The sequence below is a fragment of the Thamnophis sirtalis genome, unplaced genomic scaffold, assembly GCF_051295495.1.
Source record: "Thamnophis sirtalis isolate CommonGarterSnake01/CBP01778 unplaced genomic scaffold, rThaSir2_p1.2 scaffold_1, whole genome shotgun sequence".
Taxonomy (NCBI): Eukaryota; Metazoa; Chordata; class Lepidosauria; order Squamata; family Natricidae; genus Thamnophis; species Thamnophis sirtalis.
The window spans coordinates 67355679-67381953 of record NW_028261381.1 but is presented as its reverse complement, the minus strand read 5'-3'; the positions used below and the strand labels follow the sequence as shown (position 1 = coordinate 67381953).

General features: G+C 43.3%; 2 protein-coding genes across 2 annotated transcripts; one reads left to right on the top strand and one right to left on the bottom strand.

The window, feature by feature from the left end:
- Positions 1-686: 686 nt before the first annotated feature.
- Positions 687-10435, bottom strand: TMEM109 (transmembrane protein 109). The gene is made up of 4 exons (XM_014052534.2): positions 10171-10435; positions 8794-9062; positions 6623-6725; positions 687-2140 (listed from the first exon to the last, which is right to left on the bottom strand). The coding sequence occupies exons 1-4, from the start codon at positions 10211-10213 to the stop codon at positions 1758-1760; spliced, it is 798 nt and encodes a 265-aa protein (XP_013908009.2). The 5' UTR covers positions 10214-10435; the 3' UTR covers positions 687-1757.
- A 1102-nt stretch (positions 10436-11537) lies between these two features.
- Positions 11538-26072, top strand: LOC106538125 (pre-mRNA-processing factor 19). Its single transcript, XM_087714889.1, has 16 exons — positions 11538-11798; positions 13274-13423; positions 13971-14047; positions 14374-14515; positions 14613-14686; positions 14771-14833; positions 15193-15234; positions 15386-15460; positions 15867-15942; positions 16195-16304; positions 16441-16596; positions 16716-16785; positions 16932-17017; positions 23941-24111; positions 24767-24872; positions 25571-26072. Exons 1-16 carry the CDS (start codon positions 11780-11782, stop codon positions 25666-25668), a joined length of 1515 nt encoding a protein of 504 aa, XP_087571015.1. The 5' UTR covers positions 11538-11779; the 3' UTR covers positions 25669-26072.
- The last annotated feature ends 203 nt before the right edge of the window (positions 26073-26275 follow it).

Genomic DNA, 26275 nt, shown 5'->3' with positions numbered 1-26275 from the left:
CAGAAATTTTGGGCTCAATTGTGGTCCTACATCGAGGACTACCTGTACAGACAGCCCATAAATATTTAGTCTGCATTATACAATGGTGCAGGCTTAGTGAAAAGCTACACACTAGTACAGAAAATCTTTGGAGAGCTTCTTAAAAATAAACTTCCTTGAATATTTCATAGAATGAGCCTGCAAAAACAACCAGCCTTCGTCTGCAGGTATGTTCAGCATTAATTGGTGAAAAAAATGTTGCTTTGTCAAGTCAAATCGGAAACCACTGTCTTCCCCCACCATCAGAAGTTCACCACAAGATTTTGCACTGAGGAAAAAGACAGCTTACATACAATATATCCACAACCCTTTTGCAGCCAGCTTACCGACCAGAAGTGGGTTCCTACTGGTTCGCACTGATTTGGTGGAACCGGTAGTGGAAATGGTGACTGGATTGCCGAACCGGTAGGGTCGGCATGCTCGCCACATCCCTGAACCAGTTCACTGGTCACCGCAACATCTTTTTTGAACATTTTTAATGGTCTGTGCATGCACAGACCTAGTTACAGGTAACTGCACATGCAAGCAGAGCACGCACAAATGGCGCAGGCACCGAACCTGCAGTAACACTGGCAGAAACCCACCCCTATTACATACCTGTGTATTTCCCCCCTTTAGAACCTGAAAAGCAGCCAAGGACAATGGGATGTGATTAGATAGCCTTTATTTGGAAAACAGTAACAAACTATTCAATCTACCTAAAATTAGAGCTTTAAAAATAGTGTGTGTTTATATATATATTGGCAAGCAATATATTGATAACAATACACTTTTATATGTAGTGTAAACAACAGGCCCCCATTCTCCAAGAGGCAAAGAAGTCTGAATTTTTAGTTTTGCTTAATTGCAGTATAAATTCAGTCTGGAGGGAAGGCCTGGGTATATTCCCCTGATTGTTTGTTTATGGCTTATCTCTATTCTGGGTTGGCAGGGGAACACCACTTGTCAGAACCACCTTAAATTACCTCACACACAGCACTGGCATGCATAAGAATACGATGTAAACTTTTTTTTTTAAAGGCATCTTTGGTTTGCGTTAAAACAACTTCAACACACGCAATGTTCTGATTGCACCATAAATGCAGTAGTCATCCTTAAGTTTCACAGAGGCACTGAATTTTATAAATATGAGCATGATAGTGTAGAACAGTGTTTCTCAACCTTGGCAACTTGAAGATGTCCGGACTTCAACTCCCAGAATTCCCCAGCCAGCATTTGCTGGCTGGGGAATTCTGGGAGTTGAAGTCCAGACATCTTCAAGTTGCCAAGGTTGAGAAACACTGGTGTAGAATAGTCATATCCAAGGACCTTTTCTCTTATCCCCAGTCATGAAATTCGGGGTTTTTTTTTCTTTTTTCTTTTAAGAAAGAAGCGTTTTTCATTATTAGGCCCCATTGTCTTTAAAGAAGCCAACAGCTGCCATGAGTCAAATGAAAAACAGAGTGGAAAAACGGGGCCTAACAAGGGGAATGAAAATAACGAGACAAAAGTAGAGAAAGGGCTTTTCTAAATATTACTACCAACTGAGAAGAGATAGTATGTCGGGTGCAATCATTTTCCTAGGGAGGACTTCCATCCTTAAGTAGAAGTGGGCAAAAAGATGCCACCCTGGAACATGTACAAACTGAAAAAGAAGCAACGGAGGGGATAAAGAAAGAGAGAAATGTAGTTGCTTCTTGGAGAAGATGGGAAAACTTGTTAAGCCCCCTGCCTGAAATTTATTCTTCGTCCAGATATCTGGGAGACCGCTTCTGCCGGCGTTGCAGTTCTTCCACTTGGCGCTCCAAGTTGTGCACTTTAGCCTCCAGCCGTGCATCAGAGCGATAGGATCCACTCAACCAACCCAGCAAAACATAGAGAGTTAGCAAGGCCAATAGAAGTAAAACCTGTACCGAATGGTCAGGCACAGTAAACACAATAAATGCAAAGCAGCCTCCAAAGAGAACCAGCTTGAGGCCCCACATGAGGCGGCTCACGATAGTGAACAACAGGCTGAACAGCAGTGAGAGTACCCAATAGCTGATCAGGGCAGCCAGACTCCAGAGCAGCAGTGCCTGAACCTGCTCGGGGCTCAGCTTCAGAAACTGTGTTAATCCATCTCCTGAAACACAAAAAAAGAAACGCAATCTAGTCAGTCCAATGTAGCACTACACCAGCCTTCCCCACATGGGACCCCAGGTAAATTAAGTCAAATTTTCAACTAGGATATAATCTACGGTAGTTTAGGAGGAAGCTTTACCGCATGCAGGAAAGAAACACGCTTACTAGCTACTTACAAAGAACAACTACACTCAAGCATTAAGTATTACAGCTCAAACAAACGCCTCCTTTTTTACCTCATGGGGTACCTCATTAATTCCAGAGAGCAGCAGGTGGGCACTTTGGCATATTTTATGGCCGTAAATCTTTGTTTGCCTATTAAGCTTTGGGCTGCTTCTCTGTCTCATTGTGAACAAGGAGGGTGGGGCATCTGTTTGCTCCCCTAGCTCAGCACTGACACAAACGATCAAGGAAATTTCAATCAATGGAATGATTAACCTTGTGTTTGAACAAGTCTTAAGATTTATATGAGTTCATTTTTGACATGTAGAAGGATTAGGGAACTACCACATATCTGGGTGGCGTACATTAAAAATAATCATGCAATATATATTTAAGCACTGATAAGACAACCACTGGGAAAAGAGTCATGTTTTCAGAACTCTTTGGAACACGGGCATGGTGGGAGCCGGATAACTCCTGGGTGGGTGGGTGAGAACAGTGCAGGAACAGACAGCATACACTTCCTAGGTCTTATCAGATGACACTGCTTTGTGGATGAGATCTTCAGCATGGTAACTCTGTCCAATCATACAGGCTGGGCAGAGGTCACCAAAGGCAGGTGGTCTTTAGATAACAATGTCATGGAGGACTTATAGGTAATAACCAGCACTTGAATTGTATCCTGAAGCCTACTAACAATCAATACAACTCAACGAAGAAAGCTATTACACAGATTTATAAGTTATGCCCATAATTGCTTGTCACCACATTCTGAACCTACTGCAACTTTCAAATGGTTTCCAAGAGCAGTCCCATGTGGAATACATTGTGGTAGTTCATATGTGAAGTAACCAAATTGTGAGTAACTGTCTGATCCAGGTTTCCAGATCCAGGTAAGGACACAATTACTACACAAGTTTGAATTGTTGAAAGGCTCCTTAGCCATGGTTTCTACTTGCTCAACACACACAATGTTGAGCAGGAGCCCCATAAGACCCCCAACTCACATACCAGTCTCAAAAGAAAATCCCATTTGGGTTAAAAACAAAACATCCCCTGCCCTGGGGTGGGATTCCAAAAGGCCACAGTAACTCAGTCTTGTTAGGGTTGAAGTTAAACCTACATTAGCAGTATTGTTCTGGGTTTTACAGCAGATATTTGCATGGGGAATAAGATAAAGCTAGTGTTAAAATTAAAGTTCCAATCATCAAGGACTATAGTTAAAAATTAATGGCACAGTTAAGTACTCACACTACACCAATTCATGGTTGGAACCTCCTGCATTTAGAGATCAAGTTTGCTTGGTTTTGCCTATCTATTTCCATTTTTAATCTCTTCCCAGATGTTGCAAGATTATTTTTTTGTATCTTCTACCAGCTGTTAAGTGAGATACAGTAATGTCTTTATTGGCTTTGACTTCTATCAGTTTTACTGTTTTGACACTGGTTTCTTCTATTTTGGGTCTTTGGCAGCTTTTTTTCACCTTTATCCCAGAAACTTACTTGATTTCATTCCACAGCTTCTCTAGCTCCCTATCAGTGAAAGTCCAGGACATCAAAGAGATTCCTGAGATTCTTGAAAATGATGAGCTTATATTCAAGAACATATCATAGAAACCAGTTGGATTTGTTCTTTCATTTTAACTTACTTGAATTTTAAACATGAGCAGTTCACAATCTGTTTCAGTCAGCCTCTGGCCATGTCTTTGCTATTATAACTGAACTCTTTCACCTTTTTGTCTCAAAAATATAATCAATTTAATTTCTTTGTGCTGTGTTGCATGTTGAATGGCATCTGACCTGAAGAGCCCATCTTCAAGGGCTATATTACCAATCACTTTATATTGTCTAGTGAGAGGCAAATAAAATGGGTTTTTTTATTTGTTAACTAACACAGTTACTTTGTATTTTAATCTGATTTATATTCTTTATTTTAAACTGATGTTCAAGATTTATTAGCTTTTAACATTCCTAAACTGATAAACAAGCTGGACACTAATTCCTGATAAGAAAAGTTTGTTAGTACAAATTGGGGTCTGGCTTATCTTTTGTGAGTCCTAAACAACCTTTCTCCTTACAATTTATTCCCCTTCAGACTTCATTTTAATAAACATGTATGCTATTATCCTGTCCAATCAACTTTCTTCTTTCAGACTTCTTTGTTATGTTAATTATAAAAGGGGATGTAAGCTAAAGATCTTTGAATGAGGAATCCCTTTTGTCTGAATATTCTGATAAACTGCAATAAATGATCATCCTGTCTCGGTTTGTCTCATTGTAAAATATGCACACCGAGGCACGACCCTGAAAATGCCATATTTGGCCATCACTAGCCATGTGGTTTTCTTGTTAAAAAAATACAGGATACCTTCTCCTGCATACTGTAATATGAAACTTTGTTGTCCTAAAGTTTTCATCGGTCTTCATCAACATTCTAATATAGGTGTTTGCTTGTTTGTTCCCAATTCCCAGCTATAAGTTCAGGGAAACCCCTAGATAGTACAACAGTCTTGTGAAAGTACAACCCCATCTAAGACCAAGGCTAATTCTGTGTCAGGATTGACAGCGAGTCTGTTCCTCCCCATTCAGTTCCAGCCTTCAGACAGTCATTCAGGATTTTGATATTATCTCTTGGGTAGTGGGCATGACCGCTATGTCTTGGGTGACCCTCCTGGAAGAAAATATTCCTGGTACATTCCAGTATTATTAGTTATCCCTCCCAGAAACATCCTGCCACTGACATAAAGGGGCTACATAACAGGACTTGCTATGACAATTACAGCTAACTATGAAAATGCTAATCCTGGCCCTTATACTAGCACCAATATTACAATGTAATATTAAACCTTAAATATTCCAAACCTTAAATTCACTATAATTCCAATGAAAATATATATTGTACATCTCTAAAAAAGTATCTTAAAAAACCTCTAGTCTAATCTAAATCTAAGAAATCAAAACAGTGCTCTCAGACACTTACCTTGGTGCTAATTTTAACCAAAAGCCTTAATGAACATAAACTCTTAATTTGACTTAAATCCAATATTGTACAAGTATATTACAAACTAATCCCATAAAAAAACTTCAACTGTAGCATAAATCTAAGGTTTCCTATTATACGAAAACAGGAATCCAACGTTTGTTCTCATATTCAGACTCTGTCTTGTTATGGGGCAACTAATGACAAACATTAACTATGATGTAATGCTAAACAAATCAGGGATGAAGATTCCTGGGTACACCTTGTTATTCCTGAGTAAGAACAAGCCAAGATGCATCAAATTATTAGCAATCATGCTCATTTATAATAATCCAAAACTCCGGGTTTTTTTGAGATATATAAATGTCAGCATCAATTTCATTGCTCTGGACAGGGCAATTGTTTATGTAATAGACATGTTCATATTTAAATGTATTCTTAGATACATTACGTATCAGTTCAGGAAAGAGTCCTGAAGAGTCATCCTGAACACCCTGTATTTAGAAACTGACTCCGCCAAACCCATATTGGACAAAGCCTTCCCCAGTCTTTCCCCAGGGACAAAGTGCATTTATGATAAGGGCAAAAAAGACACCAATATAGCATTCTCAACCATATAAATGGTCAGTAATATATCTTTCAAAAGAAAAGCATTAATGATGTCAGTAAGGAAGCTTATAGCAAGGAGGAAAAAAGGCTTTTTCTTCTCCCAGCTTAGCAGAAAGTTATAAAAAAATGACAGCCAGAGAGGAGCATGGAATTTATCAGTGGTATACTAGGCCACCCCAAAAGCTCCCTAAAGAGGATTTGGGACTACTTAGCAGCAAACTTAAATGGCTCAACGGGTTTCTCTCAAAAAAACCAACCCAGGATTGAACTGTTGAAGAAAGGGTTATGAGGAAGATGAATAGTATCTCAAAAGAAGCTCATGAAACCTTGTCATTATGAAAACCCCATGAGTATCTTCTGATCACTAGCAGTTTCATTTTACTTCTTTGAAGAAACTACTGAGATTACCTCTTGAATGAATCTGAACAATATTCATGATGAATTGCTAGTCTAAGGTTAAAAAAAAGTGGTGGGGAACCAGATTGGCCTTTTCTGGAAAAAAGCAGATTGTTCCTCTTTGCTGACTCCTACTCAGTAGTGATCCAGTTTAAGCACACATTTAATATCTTAATCCTTCCTTTGCTTACTTGGAAGACAATTGCAAAACATTTGAAAGGGGAACTAAAGTAAGAACAGGACTGTGTCCCATATCCTGTTAGATTGCAGCATGCTTAACCTCTTCTGTTAACTTCTATCTTTTTTTACTCACTATGCCAATAACCTGGTCACTTACCAGCCAAGCCAAAGGATGTAAGAAGCTGCCCTGTAATGCGAGCCACAACAGATAAGGCTGAAGAGATTCCAGAGGAAACTATCCAAAGCGCAGCAGACATATTCTACAAGGAAACCAATTACACACATAATTCTTCTACAGCACTTATTATTAAACATTCTAAAAATATGTCGATTTACCATAAAGGGGATGGTCTTTCACCTGAGCCACATAGCAAATGATAGGGCTGCAGCTCCCCCCAGTGCTGAAATGAGTTGGGATTAAATTGAGCAGTGGTAATAAAGTGTAGATTTAACAGATGACTAAAACGGTAAACCAAATGGAAAGCACACACGCTCTGAGTGGCAAAAAGAGCTAGGAATCATATGCAAAACGAAGAGTCTACTTGCCTGATATAATAGCAGATTTGAAGATACAGTGACTAAAAATATCAGAGCGGCTGGAGTATGAATTAGAAGTAGGTTGAATTCCAATGGAAACCTTTCCAGGATGAGACTTCCATCCTGGCCAGCATACTTTTAAAAAGTATAAACTGCTTCTACAAAGTTATGGGCATGGCAATGCTTTCACCACCAGTCTCATTCTCCCACCATCTATGCATTCAAAGTGTCTGTGAACGATGGATGATCACCAGTACAAATGTTTACACTCAAAGGATTCTGCAGAACAGAGGCCTTATTCCCATTGAACCAATTTCGTTATATTTATTTTGTACAATGACAATAAAGGCTACACTACTAGTAGAACTCTATCTGCATTGGTTTCTCCCCTGTAAACTCCATGTCTTTATCAACAAAAAATATGTCAATTTACCATAAAGGGGATGGTCTTTCACCTGAGCCACATAGCAAATGATAGGGCTGCAGCTCCCCCCAGTGCTGAAATGAGTTGGGATTAAATTGAGCAGTGGTAATAAAGTGTAGATTTAACAGATGACTAAAACAGTAAACCAAATGGAAAGCACACACGCTCTGATGGCAAAGAGGCCAGGTGATTTTTGTGATACTATTCTAAGGTTATGGGAAAATCTTTTCATGTAATTAACACAAAATACGGTCACAAGCTAGGGCACTACTTCTGAACTTTGGAAAAGCTTACATTGAATTGGGAACATATGTTGGCATAATCAGGAGTCTGATATTTGAAAACTGTTCTTAAAAAAAAACAGATTTGGACTTGACATTCAGAAAATGGTTTATATCTGAAACTTGTAGGAATTTATAATTGTCATTCATGTCAGGAAATAAATCATTGTACATTTTCTTTCCATTATAATATATATTATAATTATAATATATTACACTAAATAAGCTGTTTAGAATCCCTTTGAATAGAGAAGAAATCACTTCTGAAACATTCCCAGAAAACTGCAGGGATTTCTCCAGGCAGGCTCCAGGGGTCAAGACTGATTCAAAAGTGTGTGCGCGCACACACACACAGAGGAACACACAAGGTTTCTAGGAATAAGATGAAGATTAATTTTTCGACCACATCTAGAGTACCCTGCACTCGCAAAATGTTTTCTAAAGAACTGATGGACACTTGTGGAAGAAATATGAGAGAAAAGAATCAAGGAAAAGAATTGTAGGAGGAGAATCTGATTGCACAAATAAATTTTTAATTTATAAACTGTAACTTATATTAAAAATGATTATGTTTATATTAACTCTTTGCAAATATAACATTGAGTTGAATATTATTTCCAAGCTATTACATAGCATCACTTGGGGGGAGGGGCGGAGAAGGGAAGACATGAAGAATTTTCATAGACTGCAATCAGCTAACCAAAACTGCAATACAAGACATTTCCTAGGTCCTTTTGTGTGTTTGTGTAAAGAAAAGCTGGGCTGTTTTGAGCCAAAAAGCCTATTTAAAAAAAAAATACAAGGGACGCAAATCAATCCTGAATAGGAGATAATGTATTGGAATACTTCTTCCTATGAAAAACTGAAAAGACTAGAAAATCAATTTGAAGGTTATGGTGGTCTTATATACTAGCTATTGGTAGACAAAGTTTTTATTTAAACAGCATGACTGAATTGTTCTATCTCTGGATAATTTCCTGGAAAACTGTATAATTATACATTTTCCCAAATTGTGTCCCTCAATTCATAAGTGTGTGACTTATTTTCCACATATATATAAAAACAAGGATAGCACTGCTGTCATACCTCATTCACCATCAGAAAGTTCTCTTTACCAACCAAATTCTCCAGTGTCTTTCTTACAGTACGAGTCACTTCAGATAAAAAGTCAGGTTCCATATGTTTTTTTTCCCAAGACGAACTTTGGTGGTGTTGGGCATTGGCGAAACAGGTGTTCACGAAAGAGAGCAACACAATGATGCCCAAAGATGAGCCAAGCACCATTTTGTGGAAACTCCATAAGTTATGTCTCCCTCCGACCATCTTTTCAGTGTTTGTCTTCACACCCAGTCTTTCTGCAAGTATGAAAAAAGAGAGAGAGAGCAGATTCATTAAGATAAAGTATATTTCTCTCAATGGGAAGAACCTGTCTTCCTTTGGAAGTTAAAGCTACTTCTTCTGTTTTCCTTTATATTGGCCATGCTAGCTGGCATGCTAAATCAGTCCTGCCTGAAGAATATGGGATTCCCTTCCTATGCTTATCTGAAATTAACTGCCTTCTTATCAAGAAATCACAAGCAATACTCTGGTTTTTTTCCAATGTATGTATGTATGTATGTATGTATGTATGTATGTATGTATGTATGTATGTATGTATAATGCTTAAAATGGAAAGATTCAGATCTTTACATATGGGCAGGCTTGTAACAAGAGAGGCTTTGGACTGTCAGGTCCTACACTGCTTGCGAGTTAAAAATTAATATTGACACCTTCTACTGTGCCCAATTGCTAGCTGCAATCATTCCGCTTCGCTGTCATAACACTAGACAGCAACCAAGCTGCAACTATTTACACTCATTGGAAATTCCACATACTTTTAAACATTAGTTCCACAGAGTGGCTTACAACCAGTATGGTGTTATTGAGACATGGACAATGTAGGTTACTGCTTATTGCTTAGAGAAGATGAAATTGCATAACCGGTGATAAATGCAAATGCTGATTGCATTGTCATTTTCTACTGCTTCACAATTATGGCATCTCCCCAGCAAAACCCCCACACAGATTCTTAGTAGAAAAAAAATGAAGATTCAAAGGATGTGAAACTGTTGGCATTCACAATCGAGCCCATGGTTCAGCATGTACTCTGAAGCACTCCACATTGCAAGCAATGTTCCCTTACACAAACTGCTGCTAAGCCTCAGTAGTCAGAATTTCCAGATTCATCCAGAAAATGAACCAAATCTCATAAGTCTGAAGTCTGCTTTGGAAAAGCTTACAACTCTACAAATAGAATGCCTACTCTAGACAAAATATGGAACATAGATTTATTTTAAAAAGTCCACTCCAAATAAAGAAGCAATTACAAGCCAATTTCCTCTTCTATATACCCTTGGTGTCTCTGTCTCATACACCCTGGCCTGTATCCAGAAACGTAAGAACAAACATAGCCAATCTCAGGACCTGTGTGTGTATAATCCACGCCGTTTCCACCGCCACAATACATTCCAGCAAGTTGAACAAGACCCGATTCTCTTTTTCTAAACTCATTTCTCGGCTCAGTCTACGGGAAAGCCACCAAAATTGTCTGCAAGAGCCTTCGTGATCTGTAGAAGGGGATCCCTCCACATCTCATTATCTGAAAGCGAGAAGCTACTTCTCCCTCCAAAAACTTCAGGTGAGCTGCATTAAAGGAAGATCCCGTGCGGGAGGGAAGGGCAAGGCGACCCGCAACTTCGGGACTCGAACGCAGCCGCCGGCTAGAAAAGTTGGGTGCATACTTAACCTTGCCACGAGCTTGAAGAAAAGGAGTGGAATGGCAGCTCCAGCTGTATGGACAATTTTTTTTCTCTCTCCCTCCGTCGGGGGAAATTCAAAAATAGCCTCCAAGTCCAGCTACTTTCTGGGAAATGCAGTCCAAATAGCGTCGGAAGGCGCTTTAAACCCTAGTCCGGAGCATGCTCAGAATTGTACTCCAGTGGTTCTTTGTTTTGGAAGTATATATATAAAATACACGCAATCTCTTTTAAGTTTACCTGAGAAAACGCTCCTCCCACGGAGTGCCTTCCCTTCAGAAATAAGCCCTGCGCCTTTCCTCTCGTTATGGAAAGCTTGTGAAAACTTGCCTGAAGGGCGGGTAGCGGGAAAGTGACCCGGCCACGATCCTTAGGTTTTGATTATTGTATCTTATACATGATGGTTCTTTATTATTATTATTTATATTTGATTGCAATTACTATAACCCGCATACTGCATGGTATCGGAATGATTGAAGTGGCATAAGGCATCTGTGGTAAATGAGAAAGAGCAACAGAATAAATTATCTGTGCGCTCACAACAAGGGATTGTTTCCAAATGTTTCTAAGGCAGCGATGAAAGTTGAAAATGGTCAGCCTCCAACCTCCTTCAAGTGTTGTTGTCGCCTAACAGTTCAACTATTTATGGCAATTTCTGCCTCCGAATTGGGCATACTATGGAGGTTTTGCTGGTCTATCACCAATAATCCGTCTCAAACACAGCGAAGGGCTATGATTCCAGTCTTTCGAAATCAACTAAAGTTCATATGAAAAGTACTTTCATTACTTTTGCTGTTTTTCCAAGGCTGACTTGATACATTACAGAGGTGCGCTTTGTTTTTTGTATTCTCCATTATTTCCTGTTCCTAGAGCTTGGCAACTATCGCTGAATAAATGTACTTCTCAACTACATTTCGAGACCTGAGTTATGCCCAGCAAGTGCATGACGGGAATGGTAGTTTCCACCACCACCCCGTCCTCCGGATGCGGAAGTGGATTGTGTTCGCCGGACGGTGAGGTAACGCGGCGAGGGTTGTAGCTCTAACGGGGCGTGAGCGAGTGGAGAGGTTCCGCTTCCGCCTTCTTGCTGGAGGTTCGCGCGCGATTCGTGGCCTGTGGCGTGGTGGCGTTTAAAAAAAGCTGAACCGGATTACCGAAAACCGAATCCTCCTCCACCTCCTCCTCGGCCTTCGTGTCCCCGAAGCCGCCGCAAGGATTAAAACCCCGAGGGCTCATTAGACCATTACAATAGCCATAGGGGGATTATCCTGCGCGCCATGTCCCTCATATGCTCCAGTGAGTGATCCGCTTTCTCCTCGGCTCTCGTTCTTCCCGCACAGCTGCGGCCTCGCGCGGAGGGAGGAGGCGCACGCGCGAGAGGGGCTCCCCTTTCATCATCCCCAACCGTTTGGCGGTTAACTGGCAGTTCCCAATATTGGGGTGTCTGAGGGGTTGTAGTGTTTACAGTCAATGGGAGAGGATGATGGTCGCTGTTGTAGACTACAGGTAGACAGGCAGGAGCCGAGAGGCCGTCACAGTAGAAAGCAAGCCCTTTTCTCTCTCTCCCTCCCCCCCCCCTCTCCAGAAGGCCGGACACCAAACAATGCATTCAGTAGTCCATTTAATAAATGTGCGGGAGAGAAGAAACCCTTCTTCACAGTTTGGTACCTGCTCTCTGAACAGTTACTAGAGGAAGATAAAGCTTATACCTCTCAATGGTACATCTTAGGGAGATTTTATTTTTAATTGATCACATTTTTTCAGAAACAAACTGAGTTCGGTTTAAATGAACCGTACAATTGTCTAATCCATATAGAAGTGCCAAGAGGCTATTAAAGCTGTCAAGGCCAAGCATTTGCTCAGTGCAGGAATTTTATATTCATCACATTTTTTGAACCACTCTTCTCCTTCACAGAGAATGCAAATTAATCATCAGTTACAAATTACATTAAACTATTTCAGATGCTTGCAAAATGCTATCTTATTGCATTCATTTATTCCCCCCCCCCCCAAAGGGATAAAATCCAGTTCCTTCAGTTTCTCATAAGCATTTCTGGTCCTCTGATTTCCTTGTTGACCTTCTCTGAACCCATTCATTTACTTTGAATCTTGTTTTCGAGGTGTACAAACGGACAGTATTTTAGAGTTACCTGAATCAGAATGTAATGACCTAATTTGAAACTACCATCAAAACAGACTTGCATTAAGTTTTTGGCAACTATATGATTTTTCCTTGCTCATATTTAGCTTACGATTAACAGGTCTTTTTTCCACAAATACTACTATCAGCTAGATATCCCACATATTTTTCCCCAATGAAGACATTTGCATTTGTCGTTATCACATTTCATCTCTTATTTTCTTTTTAATTTTTTTTCTCTATCTTGTTACATAGAAGGTTTCTAAATTTTCTTTCCAATTATGCTATGCTCTCTGTTGGATTACATTTATAATTGTATAAAATACAGATTGTGATGTGGGCATATATGGCATTTCCACATTAAGGTCTTGAGCATTGTGAGTCAGATTTGCATAAATACCATTTCCAACAGTAGGTGTTTTTAAAGACATTAAATCAACATTTTGGTTATCTTTTGGGACTTGATATTCTAACTGAATATTATTTGTTTGTAACCATCTTGTGAAAATCCATTTGTGGAAGATCCTATTAGTATTATATCTATATCTTTAAACCCAAAGAGAGCAACTTGATTTATAGAAGATGTTTGCTTTAGTGATTTTTCCCCCTACCTCCACCTTTTTTCATGCAGTTTCTAATGAGGTACCGGAGCATCCCTGTCTGTCTCCAGTCTCAAACCATGTTTATGAGCGAAGACTGATTGAAAAGTATATTGCAGAGAATGGGACTGATCCAGTGAACAACCAGCCACTGTCTGAGGAACAGCTGCTAGATATCAAAGGTAAGGAAGATCAGGAGAATTAGTTTGTTGAATCCAGAATACCTAATCTGACTGATCTCTTACAACCTTGTATGGAAGTCTTGAAAATATTTGTTAGTTTATAGTAAGAGGTAAAGCGATTCCAAAATATCATGGTCAGGTTTATAGGGAGGGTTGTTCAACAGATCCATTTAGAACAATTAATATTTCAAAAAAGTGCTACTTGTATAAATCTTATTTATTAAATTATAAGCTGCCCATCTCCCTAACCAAAGCAACTCTTGACTAAAATGTATATCTGGTACTTCTCCCTAATCAGAAATCCCACCTATGTTTATGCTTGCATTTTTTTACTTTGTACTTTGTCCATTGTTTCCATGTTGCTCTTTCAATCTGATTTGCTTGAACATCTGTCTCCAACTATAATTATATTAACGTCTGGTCAGATTTTTATAAAACATGTGTCCCTTTTGCAGCTTCTGCAACTGTCATAGCCACGGTTTAAAGGCTTGTGAGAGTAAATATTGGGATTCTCTAGAATTAATGCTTGTATATATTTCATTCACAGTTGCCCATCCAATTCGGCCTAAGCCTCCTTCTGCTACCAGTATTCCAGCTATCCTGAAGGCACTACAAGATGAATGGGTATATATGTATTAATATAATAATCCAGAATTATTATTTTATTGTAAGCAAGTGATTTCTGCCACTCATGTAACACCAACAATCAGATTTTGTGGTCGTTCAACAAGGGAGTCGTGAAAATCATTAGGCTGGTTGATGTCATGAAATCATCAGATGTCATGAAAACTATCCATTTTCACTTTATTTTTCCTATTCATAAGAGTGGGAAAACCAAGGCAGAAATTAATGGGCTGCTTATGCTGTCATGCTGTGTGTTCACAGTTACTAAGCCAGCACATCCAGATATTGTTACATACAATATTAATGTACTGAATTACTTCCTTCAGGATGCTGTCATGCTACACAGTTTCACTTTGCGGCAGCAACTTCAGACTACACGCCAGGAACTTTCTCATGCACTCTACCAACATGATGCTGCCTGCCGTGTCATTGCTCGTCTCACCAAAGAGGTGACTGCTGCAAGAGAAGGTATAGAATATGTATTTCTATTCTTTTAATGGGGTGCAAGGAGAGTCCCCATTATTCCAATTGTGTTAAACCTGCCAAATCATCTCTTTCTTCACAGCTTTGGCAACTCTGAAACCCCAGGCTGGCCTTATTGTTCCCCAAGCTATACCCTCTTCACAACCAAATCCTATGGTACGTTCCACATATTTTCGTAATTCTCTTCATGCTGTGCCTTCTTTCGCTGAACTAAAATGCTGTATTTGCTCTTTTTTCCAGGGTGCTGGTGAACCAATGGATCTAGGAGAGTTGGCAGGAATGACGCCAGAAATTATCCAGAAAGTAAGAAATGTTTTGGTTTCAAAATATAATACACTGGCCAGAGCTGTTAAGTATAAAGAAATGATTCTGTTATTTCTGTAGTAGGAATGTGAAAAGGGTTTGCTTTGAACTTGAATTTCAGGCATGAAACTTTCTGTTTTAGGTATTTTACAAAACTTTGAAAATGTTTGAAGCAGTCCATTCCCAAAGGGTGATTTTATTCTTGAAACACAAACTTTTTGCATATCCTATTCTATATCACTATGCCCTCAACTTTACATTAATGGTGTTATTTCTAATACTAAATGCCTTTTGGTACATTAAATGCCTTTTGGTACTGTACTTGACCATAATTTTTCTAATGTTTTTCTGTCCTGCAGCTTCAAGACAAAGCCACAGTGCTGACCACAGAACGCAAAAAGGCAAGTGCCCCTTTTTATTAAATGGGTGTGGAATTGGGTGATTCTGGGATGTACATAGAAATTCTCTTAGTAGAAGGACTGATCAATCCAATTGCCTGTCCTAGGTAGCTTGTTTTCTTGGTGGATGAATTTTGTTTCCCTCTTTTTGCAGAGAGGGAAGACTGTGCCAGAGGAACTGGTGAAACCAGAAGAACTTAATAGGTACCGGCAAGTGGCTTCACATGTGGTAAATATATGATCAATTGAGAAAGTTATCCTAAGAATCCAGAAGATTCCTAAATTTCTTTAACAATTCTGGCGAATTTCCTCATTGCTGCCTGATGGAAGAATGTTTAAATTAATTATAGTTTTCTGTATTTTAGATTTCTAGTGCTTTGGTATGTCTGAGAAATTATATACTTTTGAGCCTTTCAAAAATACAGAATTTCTAGATGCTTCCTCTGCATCTTCAATATAGCAGTACATTTTGGTCTTTACTAACAAATATCCAACAGCAAACAAAATATGGACTATACACACACCAACACTTCACACACAAAAGGAGAATATACCCTCCTTTTGTAAAAGTTTCCTTGCTGAATAAAATGAGAAGATTTGGAATGCTAATTGCAATACTTTGTGTTTTTAAACAGGGATTGCACAGTGCCAGTATCCCTGGCATCCTTGCTCTTGACCTGTGTCCTTCTGATACCAACAAGATCCTCACAGGTACGTTAAGACTTCTGATTTATTTTTTTCACCAGAGTGCTGTTTTTTTGCTCCAAGTGTATTTTTGGAAGGACAGTAGCTTACATTCCATATTTTACAATGCTGAAGTCTGTTTCCATGAAGCATCAGTAGTAATGTTACTGCAATATTATGCCACTTTTATGTATTTTAAGTCAACCACTGAAGAATGCTTTCTATAAATAAATTCTGTTGCTGAGCTGCTCTGGTTTCCGGTATTTATCTTGTTTGCAGGTGGGGCTGATAAAAATGTTGTTGTCTTTGACAAGAGCTCAGAACAGATCCTGGCCACCCTGAAAGGTCACACAAAGAAGGTCACCAGCGTAGTCTTCCATCCATCCCAGGTAAGAATTCTGGATTTTCTGCAGTCTTTTTCTGTGAAAGAATCTCTTACGTGGTTGAAAGAATTAGGTTTACCAGGTTTACAAGTAGTCTTCCATAATTGGTATTTAAGGAGATGGACTTCTCTTTGCCCTCCAGGAACTGGTGTTTTCAGCATCTCCAGATGCTACTATCCGGATTTGGTCTGTCTCTGGCGCTTCCTGTGTGCAAGTTGTAAGAGCCCATGAAAGTGCTGTCACAGGGCTGAGTCTTCATGCAACTGGGGATTATCTTCTGAGCTCTTCTGATGATCAGGTGAGAATGAATGCAGAATATCTTTTAACCTAGATTTTAAAAAAATAAGAATTCAACCTAATAATAAAGTCTTTTGGAAACAATTACTTATGTACAGCCTCGACCTTTGCTTTTTATAGTATTGGGCTTTTTCTGACATCCAGACTGGCCGTGTTCTCACCAAGGTCACAGATGAAACTTCTGGCTGTGGTATGGATCTTGCATTTAGAATCTAAATTGAGTATTCTGTGAGACATGCTTGAACGAGTGTGGTCTCAATGTGTTGGACATGTGGGAGGGAAGAAGCTAGTTGGAGCTCCCTCATTTATTCAGTGATCCAATATTCTTTCCTGCAGCTCTCACCTGTGCTCAGTTCCATCCTGATGGGCTTATTTTTGGGACAGGAACAATGGACTCCCAGATTAAAATCTGGGACTTAAAGGTAAGAATTGGGTTGTATTACGACAAATAATATAATGCAAGAATGTGGGAAACTTTTATTTTGAGCTTGATTTTTACTGATTTGCTGACATGGACCATGTTCCAAGTATCCTTATCCTTTTAGAGCTTTAAATAAGAATTGCTTTAAACCTATTAATTAGAGCTTAGAGATTTAGAATATTCCATAGGTCTAGTAATATATCCCACCTACTTTTATTTGTTGCTTACATGCTGTTTTAAATTCATAGTATTATATGCTGCTTTATGTTCAGCATTATATTTCAGAATACTATAAATATACTATATGCTATAAACCCTTGCAATGCATACTGTGTGGAACACAAATATTCTCCTGTGTGCTGCTCTGGGAATCCAATCATCGGGTTAACTTAGCCCTCTAGCCTTGAGACTGAGTATGCAAATTTCAAAGTCACGCCTCCTCTGACTGGACTTCCGTTTCCTTTTCAGTTCTATTACTCAGTCCAAAGCCTACGAGACTTATTTTCAACGCTCTCTTGATTAATTGCTAATTTTTCAAGGTTAATGATGGATTTACTTGGTTTCACTGTGGATTTCTTGATGGATTGGAGGTAAGGCGGCAGATTTCTGCCAGCCGATTCCTCCCTCGCTGTTTCCCTTGAAGGGATATCTGATCGCTACAGCTGGAGTGGGGCGTTCTCCGCCTGTCCTCCCTTAACTTCAGCGCGCAAGGAAGCTGAGTCTCCCAGCGCTGCCCTCCACGCCGGATAGCACCCGCCCGCAAGCGCGGTCAGATCCGAGGCTGTGGCTTGTCGGAGCGGGTCTCCCCCTCCTCCCCGCCTCCCTCCTTTGTGCCCTCGCTGGAGCGGCTGCCGGAGGATTACATGGATCGACTGTTTGGGAATTTCCCCTGCGGTTTCTTTGAATTTCGCGCCTTTGATGCTGGTTGCCTTATTTGGAAGCGTTTTTCACGCATGCGCAGTAATGCCTGGGATGAGAAGGCAGAATTTGCCCGCGCGCTTGAGCTTGCGCACTGCTTCCGCCCCTCCCTTTTCCCTCACTCGAGTTTGCTGACTCAGGAAGGAGGTCGCTTCTCTTGGTCTCTGCTTCCACGTGGCGTTCTTGGCGAGGGCTTTCAATTGCATTCCTTTGTTTCGCTGATTGAGCTCTTTCAGATTCATAGCATGGCTGATCAATCGGTAATGCAAGGTACTGTCGGGCCAGTTTCTGAGCCCCGCTCCCCTGGCGAGGGGGGGGCTAGCCCTGGGCCTAGTAGGGCCGCGACCAGGGCCTCTACTAGCAGGCCTCGAGCCTCATCTACTGTTCGGGATAAGTCGCACAAGCGCAAAGACAAAGCCAAGGTTCCCCCCAAGGCATCTGGGGCCCCCATTTCTTCCCCTCCGGTTCTGGTTCAGCAACCTGTGTCTCCGGTGAGGGTTGTTGAGCAGGGTTGGTCCCCTGATATTCAGCTTCCCCAGGGCCCTATTCCTGAGGTAGGGGTTTTCGGGCCTCGATCCCCCCCAATTATTTCAGAGGCTAGTGGGGCTTCTCTTCGTTCACCTCCACGCGCTGGGCCTTCTGCCACGTTCACCCCCACAGCTGCAGGCCTCAGGCCTCTGGAGGGCCAGGATTTGGGCCTGCCTGCTGATTTTTACAGCATGATCTCAGAGGCTATTTCCAGAGGGGTGGATGCGGAATTAGCGCGTAGATCCCAGGCCTCCAGGCCTACTCTAGCCTACTCAGGCCTGGCTCCCCAAGCAGTACAAGGGGATTCTTCCATTCTGCAAACTGATCCTCCTTCCCCTTTACACTCTGTGTTTAGCGCACAATCTCCCTTAGTGGAGGAAGGTGAAATCCAGGATAGGGAACTCTCTGGTGACGAGGGCTTTCCTGTGGACCAGCCTCCGGCCCCTGGGCTCTTCAGGCACACTCTTTTCAAATCCCTGCTGTATAAGGCCAAGACTACCGCCCACATGGGGGAAGCAATTTCTGCAGAAAGTGCTGCTGTGGGCCTGGATGCCACCGAGCGGCTCTTTGCTGAGCAGGTGGCTCTGCAAGATTTTATTCCATCCCCTAAGCTCTTCCTTGATTTAATCCAAAAGCAGTGGGATGAGCCAACCGCAGTTAAGCCCCCTGGGTCTGGTGATAGGAAGCTTTTCACATCTTCTCCAGAGTTGGAGGCTCTCCTCCAGTTTCCCACAGTGGATGCTCCCATCGCTGCTCTTGCTTCACCGGCGTTAATTCCTTCTGAAATTTCGGAAGGATTGAAGGCCGAGGACCGCAAGGCCGAATCGGTCATTCGCAAAACTCATCAGGCAGCAGCGTGGGCCTTGCGCTCAGCTACTGCAGCTTCCTTCTTTAATAGGACTTCCTTAGTTTGGCTGAGACAACTACAGGAAAGGCTGGACCCGGAGGAACTGCGCCTCCATCAGGATGTCACCAAGCTGATAGCGGCCCTAGAGTTTTCCGCTGATGCCACCCTTAGCGCGGCAAAATTTGCATCCCGAGCTGTGGTTTCCAATGTGGCTTCTCGCCGTTTGCTCTGGCTCCGCCACTGGCAAGCTGATATCAAATCTAAGTGGCGTCTAGCATCCACGCCCTTTAAGGGCGGGGCCTTGTTTGGTTCAGTGCTGGATCCCATTCTCATTGAGACTCGGGATAAACGTAAGGTGCTTCCCTCCACAAGTGCCCGTGTGACCAGAAGACCACAGCCTTATAGTAGACGGCAGCCCTTTCGGTCTGGGGACTCGGGGTTTACTTCCGCCCCCTATGTCCCCGGCTATTCCAGGGGGTTCCCCCAGGCACAGGATCGTGGCCAGGACCGAGCTGGGGCCAGAGACAGGGGGCGCCAGCAGAGTCAGGCGCAGAGTAGACGGTCATTCCGAGGAGCGGGCAACCGATCCTTTCGCAGATACCGCTGACTCGCAGCAGGTAGGGCCCATAGGAGGACGTCTCTTGGCCTTCGCCCACCAATGGGCGGAGCTCACGTCAGACGCCTGGGCCCTTCAAGTAGTGAGTTTGGGTCTCACGCTAGAATTTCTATCCATCCCCCCGAGAAGGTTCATCAGGTGCCCTGTGCCCAGGTGCCCGTCAAAGCGGCGCCTTATGGACACCGAGATATCTCATCTTCTCACCATCAGGGCCATAGAACAAGTTCCCAAAGGGCAGGGAGGCCTAGGGTTTTATTCCATCTTGTTCCTAGTACCAAAGAACTCCGGGGGATGGAGGGCAATCCTAGATTTGAAACAGCTCAATCAGTATATCAAATACCAAAAATTCAAAATGCACTCTCTAAAGAGCATATTGGCTTCCATCCGCCAAGGCGACATGATGACTTCCATAGACATCAAAGAAGCGTACCTCCATGTGCCCATTCATCCGGCACATCGGAAGTTCCTGCGGTTTCACTTCAACGGCCGTCATTATCAATACCGGGCCTTGCCATTCGGCCTCTCCTCGGCCCCGCGCACGTTCACCAAACTTCTGGCAGTATTGGCAGCCTCCCTTCATTCAATTCCAATACGCATCAATTGTTATTTGGACGACGTGTTGGTGCTGTCGTCCTCGCGAGATCAGGCCCTCCGAGACCTACGGGTCACGATGGACGCATTGCAAAACCATGGATTTGTCCTCAACCTGCCCAAGAGCCACCTGCGCCCAACCACGTCCCTCCTTCATCTGGGAACCACCATCAACTCGATGTCGTGCGAGGTTTTCCTGTCCCCGGAAAGGAGGCAGAACATATACCACCTGGCGCATCATGTGCTATCTCATCGGCGAGTACCGCTGCTGTCGCTGTCCAAACTGCTAGGGAAGATGATCTCCTGCATCAGCGTGGTGCCCTGGGCCAGGTTCCATGCGCGTCCTCTCCAGTGGTTCCTGCTGCCCTTCCAAAGAGCGCATACCAGTCATTCCCACATCAAGGTGCAGCTCCCGGGCAAGGCCAGGCGATCCCTGCATTGGTGGATGTCGTCCAGACTCCTCCGGGGATGTCCATTCAAGGAGCCGGACCGCGTTCAAGTTACAACGGACGCCAGCTTATTCGGATGGGGGGCCCATGCCCTGGACAAGGTGGCCCAAGGTCGATGGTCGGAGCAGGAGCTGGCGAACAGCATAAACTGGCTGGAGTTGCGGGCCATCCGTCTGGCTCTCCTGGAGTTTCGGGACATTGTATCTCATCGCCATGTGTTAATCTTGACCGACAATGTGGCCTCCAAGGCTCACATCAACCGCCAAGGGGGAACGCAGTCCAGAGCTCTGATGCTGGAAGCGGAAAGGTTGTTCCATTGGGCGGAGCCCAGACTCTCATCGATTCGGGCAGAGCACATCTCGGGCGAGGCCAACACTCAGGCGGACTGGCTGAGCAGAGCGACTGTGGATCAGGGGGAGTGGCAGCTCCACCCCATTCTCTTCCAGGAACTCTCTCGCCGCTTCGGCCTGCCCGAGGTGGATCTGTTCGCTCACCCGCGCAACGCACAACTTCCCCGGTTTTACTCCCGATACCAGACTCCGGGGGCGGAGGGAGTAGACGCTCTACGCAGCCGTTGGCCGGCCGGCCTTCTTTATGCCTTTCCTCCTCTCCCGATCCTTCCGTCGGTCATTCAGAAGATCTTGGCAGAACAGGCGGAAGTGCTGCTGGTCGCTCCAATGTGGCCCAGGCGTCCCTGGTACGCAGACCTCGTCCATCTGTCCGTTTCGCATCCTTGGAGGATTCCGGACGACAAGATTCAGCTCCACCAAGGGGCTCTCCTGCACCCGGGCCCTCAGCTGTTGCAGTTAGCCGTGTGGCACGTGAGCGGGAGATGCTAGCGGCCCTCCACTATTCGGACGAAGTCATTTCTACAATTCAAGCGGCCCGTCGCCCGTCGACTACCCGTATTTACGAGGCTACCTGGCAGGCCTTCTGCCGGTGGTGCCGGCGCACCGGGGTCGATCCCATCAAGGCCTCGGTGCCCCAAGTTCTGGATTTCGTGCAGTCCGGCCTCAACAAGGGGTTGGCACCAAACACACTTCACCGTCAGGTCACAGCCTTGTCGACAGTGGTCGGGGGTGGCCAAGGCCGCTCCTTATCTCAGCACTCGCGAGTTCGAACCTTCCTTAAGGGTGCTTCCAACTTACGACCGCCGACGGTACATCGTTACCCCACGTGGAATTTGACCTTGGTTCTCAGGGCCCTAACAGCTGCCCCCTTTGAGCCTCTACATTCCATCAGCCTCCGCTTGTTGACACTCAAGACGGCCTTCCTGGTGGCCATAACATCGGCCAGGAGGGTGTCGGAGCTAGCAGCCCTTTCTGTTCGTGCGGATCTTTGCATCTTCCACCCGAACAAGGTAGTGCTTCGTTTGGATCCGACCTTTCTTCCAAAGATAAACTCATTGTTTCACAGAACTCAAGAACTTGTCCTGCCGGACTTCTGTCCTCACCCGTCTCATCCGCAGGAACGTCAGTGGCACCATCTGGATGTTCGCAGAGCTCTTCGTCGCTATGTGAAGCGCACGGCGTCGTTCCGAAGATCGGAAGCTCTGTTCGTCTCCTTCCAGCCATCTTCAATGGGACAGAAGGTGTCCTCCCACACCATCGGCCGATGGTTGAAAGCTTGCATTGCGTTGGCGTATGACACCCACTCCAGACCGGTTCCAAGGCGAATCACTCCTCATTCCACCAGGAGTGCGGCCACCACAGCGGCCTGGGCGACGCAAGCGTCTGTAGAAGAGATTTGCAGGGCGGCCACTTGGGCATCCCCCTCGCCTTTTATTCGCCACTACAAGATTGATGTCTTCGCCTCGGCTGAGGCGTCCTTTGGGCGGAGAGTGTTGCAAAGGGTCCTTCCGTCTGCGGAGGAGCCTGACCAGCCTAGCTCCCGCCCTGGGAGTTCATTGCTTTGATATATCCCATGATTGGATTCCCGGAGCAGCACACAGGAGAATGACCGTTGTCTTACCTGAACGGTCCTTCTATGGGTGCTGCGAAGGGAATCCAAACCCGCCCGCAGCTTCGGCTGGTCAGGGCTCCGTTTTGATTGTGACTCTGTGACTTGTTACTGACTGGACTTGACTCTGTAGTGCCGGATGACTTGCGGCTTGTTTGAGGATTGACATAATGCTCCTTCGGTGGACTTCGTAAAGAACTGAAAAGGAAACGGAAGTCCAGTCAGAGGAGGCGTGACTTTGAAATTTGCATACTCAGTCTCAAGGCTAGAGGGCTAAGTTAACCCGATGATTGGATTCCCTTCGCAGCACCCATAGAAGGACCGTTCAGGTAAGACAACGGTCAGTTTTAATGAATTGAAATATGAACTCAAATATCACTACTGACTATTTAGATTGCTGCTTAATGCTTTTGTGAATTACTAGGTATGATTCTGTTATATACTATTACTTAGAAAGATTTCATGCTGAAATTACAAAACAAACTCTCTTTAGCTGCTTCTTTGTTTCAGGACCTTTTTGTCAGATATTTCTCTTCCCTGGAAGAGGTAGATTCAAAGATGGGGATAATTTGAAATAACCCCTCTTTTCATGAGTTATAATCCTCATTCTTTTGAATCAAATTGATAGTTGCTGTTTTCAGTACAAAGATTTAAGATGTCTAAATGATTATGTAAAGTGTCTTGAGAAAATGGTTCCTTTTAGAGGTGACATAATAGTTTCTTTTAGTTATCACTGTTGTATCACCTAAAGCGCATGGAAGACTTTGGTGATGTACTAAAGGCTCATTTCATTCTCTTTCAAACAGTTTTTTAGTGTCAAAATCTGGTCTATCTGAAATATCTATCCTAGGTATTGTCAATGTTATGTTGAGCTCAAAACATACAGGAATATTATGGAATGTAGAATGAACGCTCACATCTCTGTTCATGGTGAAGGCAGAGAAGAGACAGGAGTTGCATTTTTTTTGGAGGGTATAACAACACTCTAATATCCACTAATTACTTGCCTTCCTCAGGAACGGACTAACGTCGCAAACTTCCCTGGACACTCTGGTCCCATTACTAGCATTGCCTTCTCCGAGAATGGCTACTACTTGGCCACTGCTGCTGATGACTCCTCAGTCAAACTTTGGGATCTCCGGAAGCTGAAGAATTTCAAGACGCTGCAGCTGGATAATAACTTTGAGGTTTGCCTAGTTACATTTTGTTTGTCAGTTCTGTATTTTTTATTCTTCTTTGTTTTAATATAGCCACTGAAATCTCTTCCGACAGATTTCACCTTGCTGCTTTTAAAGCTTTAGAATCTCCTTGAAATGGAACAACCTGTTGTCTCTATGCTATACGAGAGATTGGTTTCTTTTGAAATGTGTGCACCATCACAGTACAGGTGGCTTACATTATAGCACAATACAAAAACAATCCAAACTATAACAAATAGTCAGTAGTTCCCATAGAATCACTGCTAGGTTCAATTATGACATAGACTAACATTTATTCCAGGAAGGCTCTGCAGAAGATGGCCTCAGAGATGTCCTAGAGCAGAGTTCCTCAGCCTTTTTGGGTTGGCAGCCTAGGGAGGGGACAGAGGGGATGATTTTGTGAGAGGAGTAGGCACATATATGTGTGCTTGCCCTTGACATTTTCAGCAACACTCAGGCCAGTGGGGCCACAATTACCTGCAACATGGCTTGCATGAGGGGCCGCACCACTTGCAGCAATGCTTATATAGCCCAGTGGCATTTGGCCACAGCCAGGTACCACAGGTTGGGTAACCGTCCCAGGGCATATGAACATATCATGCTTTGCTTCTAGAAACCTATTTTCTGTGCCTTTTCTCTTTAGGTGAAGTCTCTCATCTTCGATCAGAGTGGTACCTATCTGGCCCTGGGTGGTACTGATGTCCAGGTGTTCATCTGTAAACAATGGACAGAAGTTCTTCATTTCACAGGTATGAGATTGTTGGCCTTTGTATCATTCTCCACAGGTACTGTACAACAGTGGTCCCCAACCTTTTTATCGCCGCGGACCAGTCAGCCTTTGATAATTTTACCGTGGCCCGCTGAGCGCATCGATGACCAGCGCTAGTAGCGTAGCCTTGCGCAGGTGCAGTTCAGTATGGCTAGCGTAGATAGCGTAGCACAAACTGCGCCTACGCAAGGCTACGCTACTAGCGCTGTCTATGCTAGCCCTACGTAGCTGCGCAGGCGCTCTTAGGTTTTTTTCAGGAATCGGCCAGCGCTGAAGCGCTGAAAAGGAATGAGAAGGGCGGCGCTGGACACAGGGGGGCGGTGGGCCGCTGGTGACGTCAGAGTGCCACCAGCGGTCCAGTAACACCCCTTGTGCCAGTTAGCCCTAATTTGCATACAGAAAGAAACTATGGCCCCCGGCCGCTGCAGCGATCATGGCCCCCAGCCGCTGCAGCGATCATGGCCCCCGGCTGCTGCGCGGCCCGGTGCCAGGTACTCCACGGCCCGGCACCGGTCCGCGGACCGGGGGTTGGGGATCACTGCTGTACAATATTGTCATTTGTATTGATCGCTAGAATCAGTAGTTTCATTCATTATTTCTGCTGCCTTCTGTTTCTTTGAAGTGATAATCATAGAGTGAAAAATATCTTGTCTGACTTTTTTTCCTTGTTTTCTACAGAGCACAGTGGGCTGACAACAGGGGTAGCCTTTGGGCACCATGCTAAGTTCCTCGCTTCCACAGGCATGGACAGAAGCCTGAAATTCTACAGCCTGTAGCTTCTGTTTCTAGGATGCAAAGCCGCTGGATCCTATTCTCTGCTGTAATGAAAAACTATGGGGTAAACATGGGGTGTTGGACTGATGGAACATTGTGAACATTACAGCTGTTGATGTCAATTTTTTGTAGCATGGAATATTGGCCTCAGTTTTAAATACATTTATTTTCCTCTTTGTTTTTGATATAGATCTGTAAATGTAAGAATACTTAGTCAAAACCCATCCACTGCTGACTCTATTAGGGATAGTGGCAGAGATGAGGATGAAGAAAGGGAGGGGGAAATGTGCAAATTTTTGTATGCTGCTCTCTAGTTTCATTAAAAAAACTATTAAACTATAACAATGCTTTTGGATGGTATCTCACATTTCAAATATTTGTATATTAAACGATATTTTTCAACATACAGTTGGCTGTATCTCTTACAAATATTTATGCATCAGAAGGTATCACAATTCAGCAATTTTGATGATGAGTTCCTTAAAGATAATATTCAATTTGTAGGCACATTCTGAAGGTAGTATATTCTGGCAGCCATTCATTAAAATGGAATGTTTGAAATACAATCTCCAATAGGGAGCGTGCAAACTTCTTTGAGATACGATATCT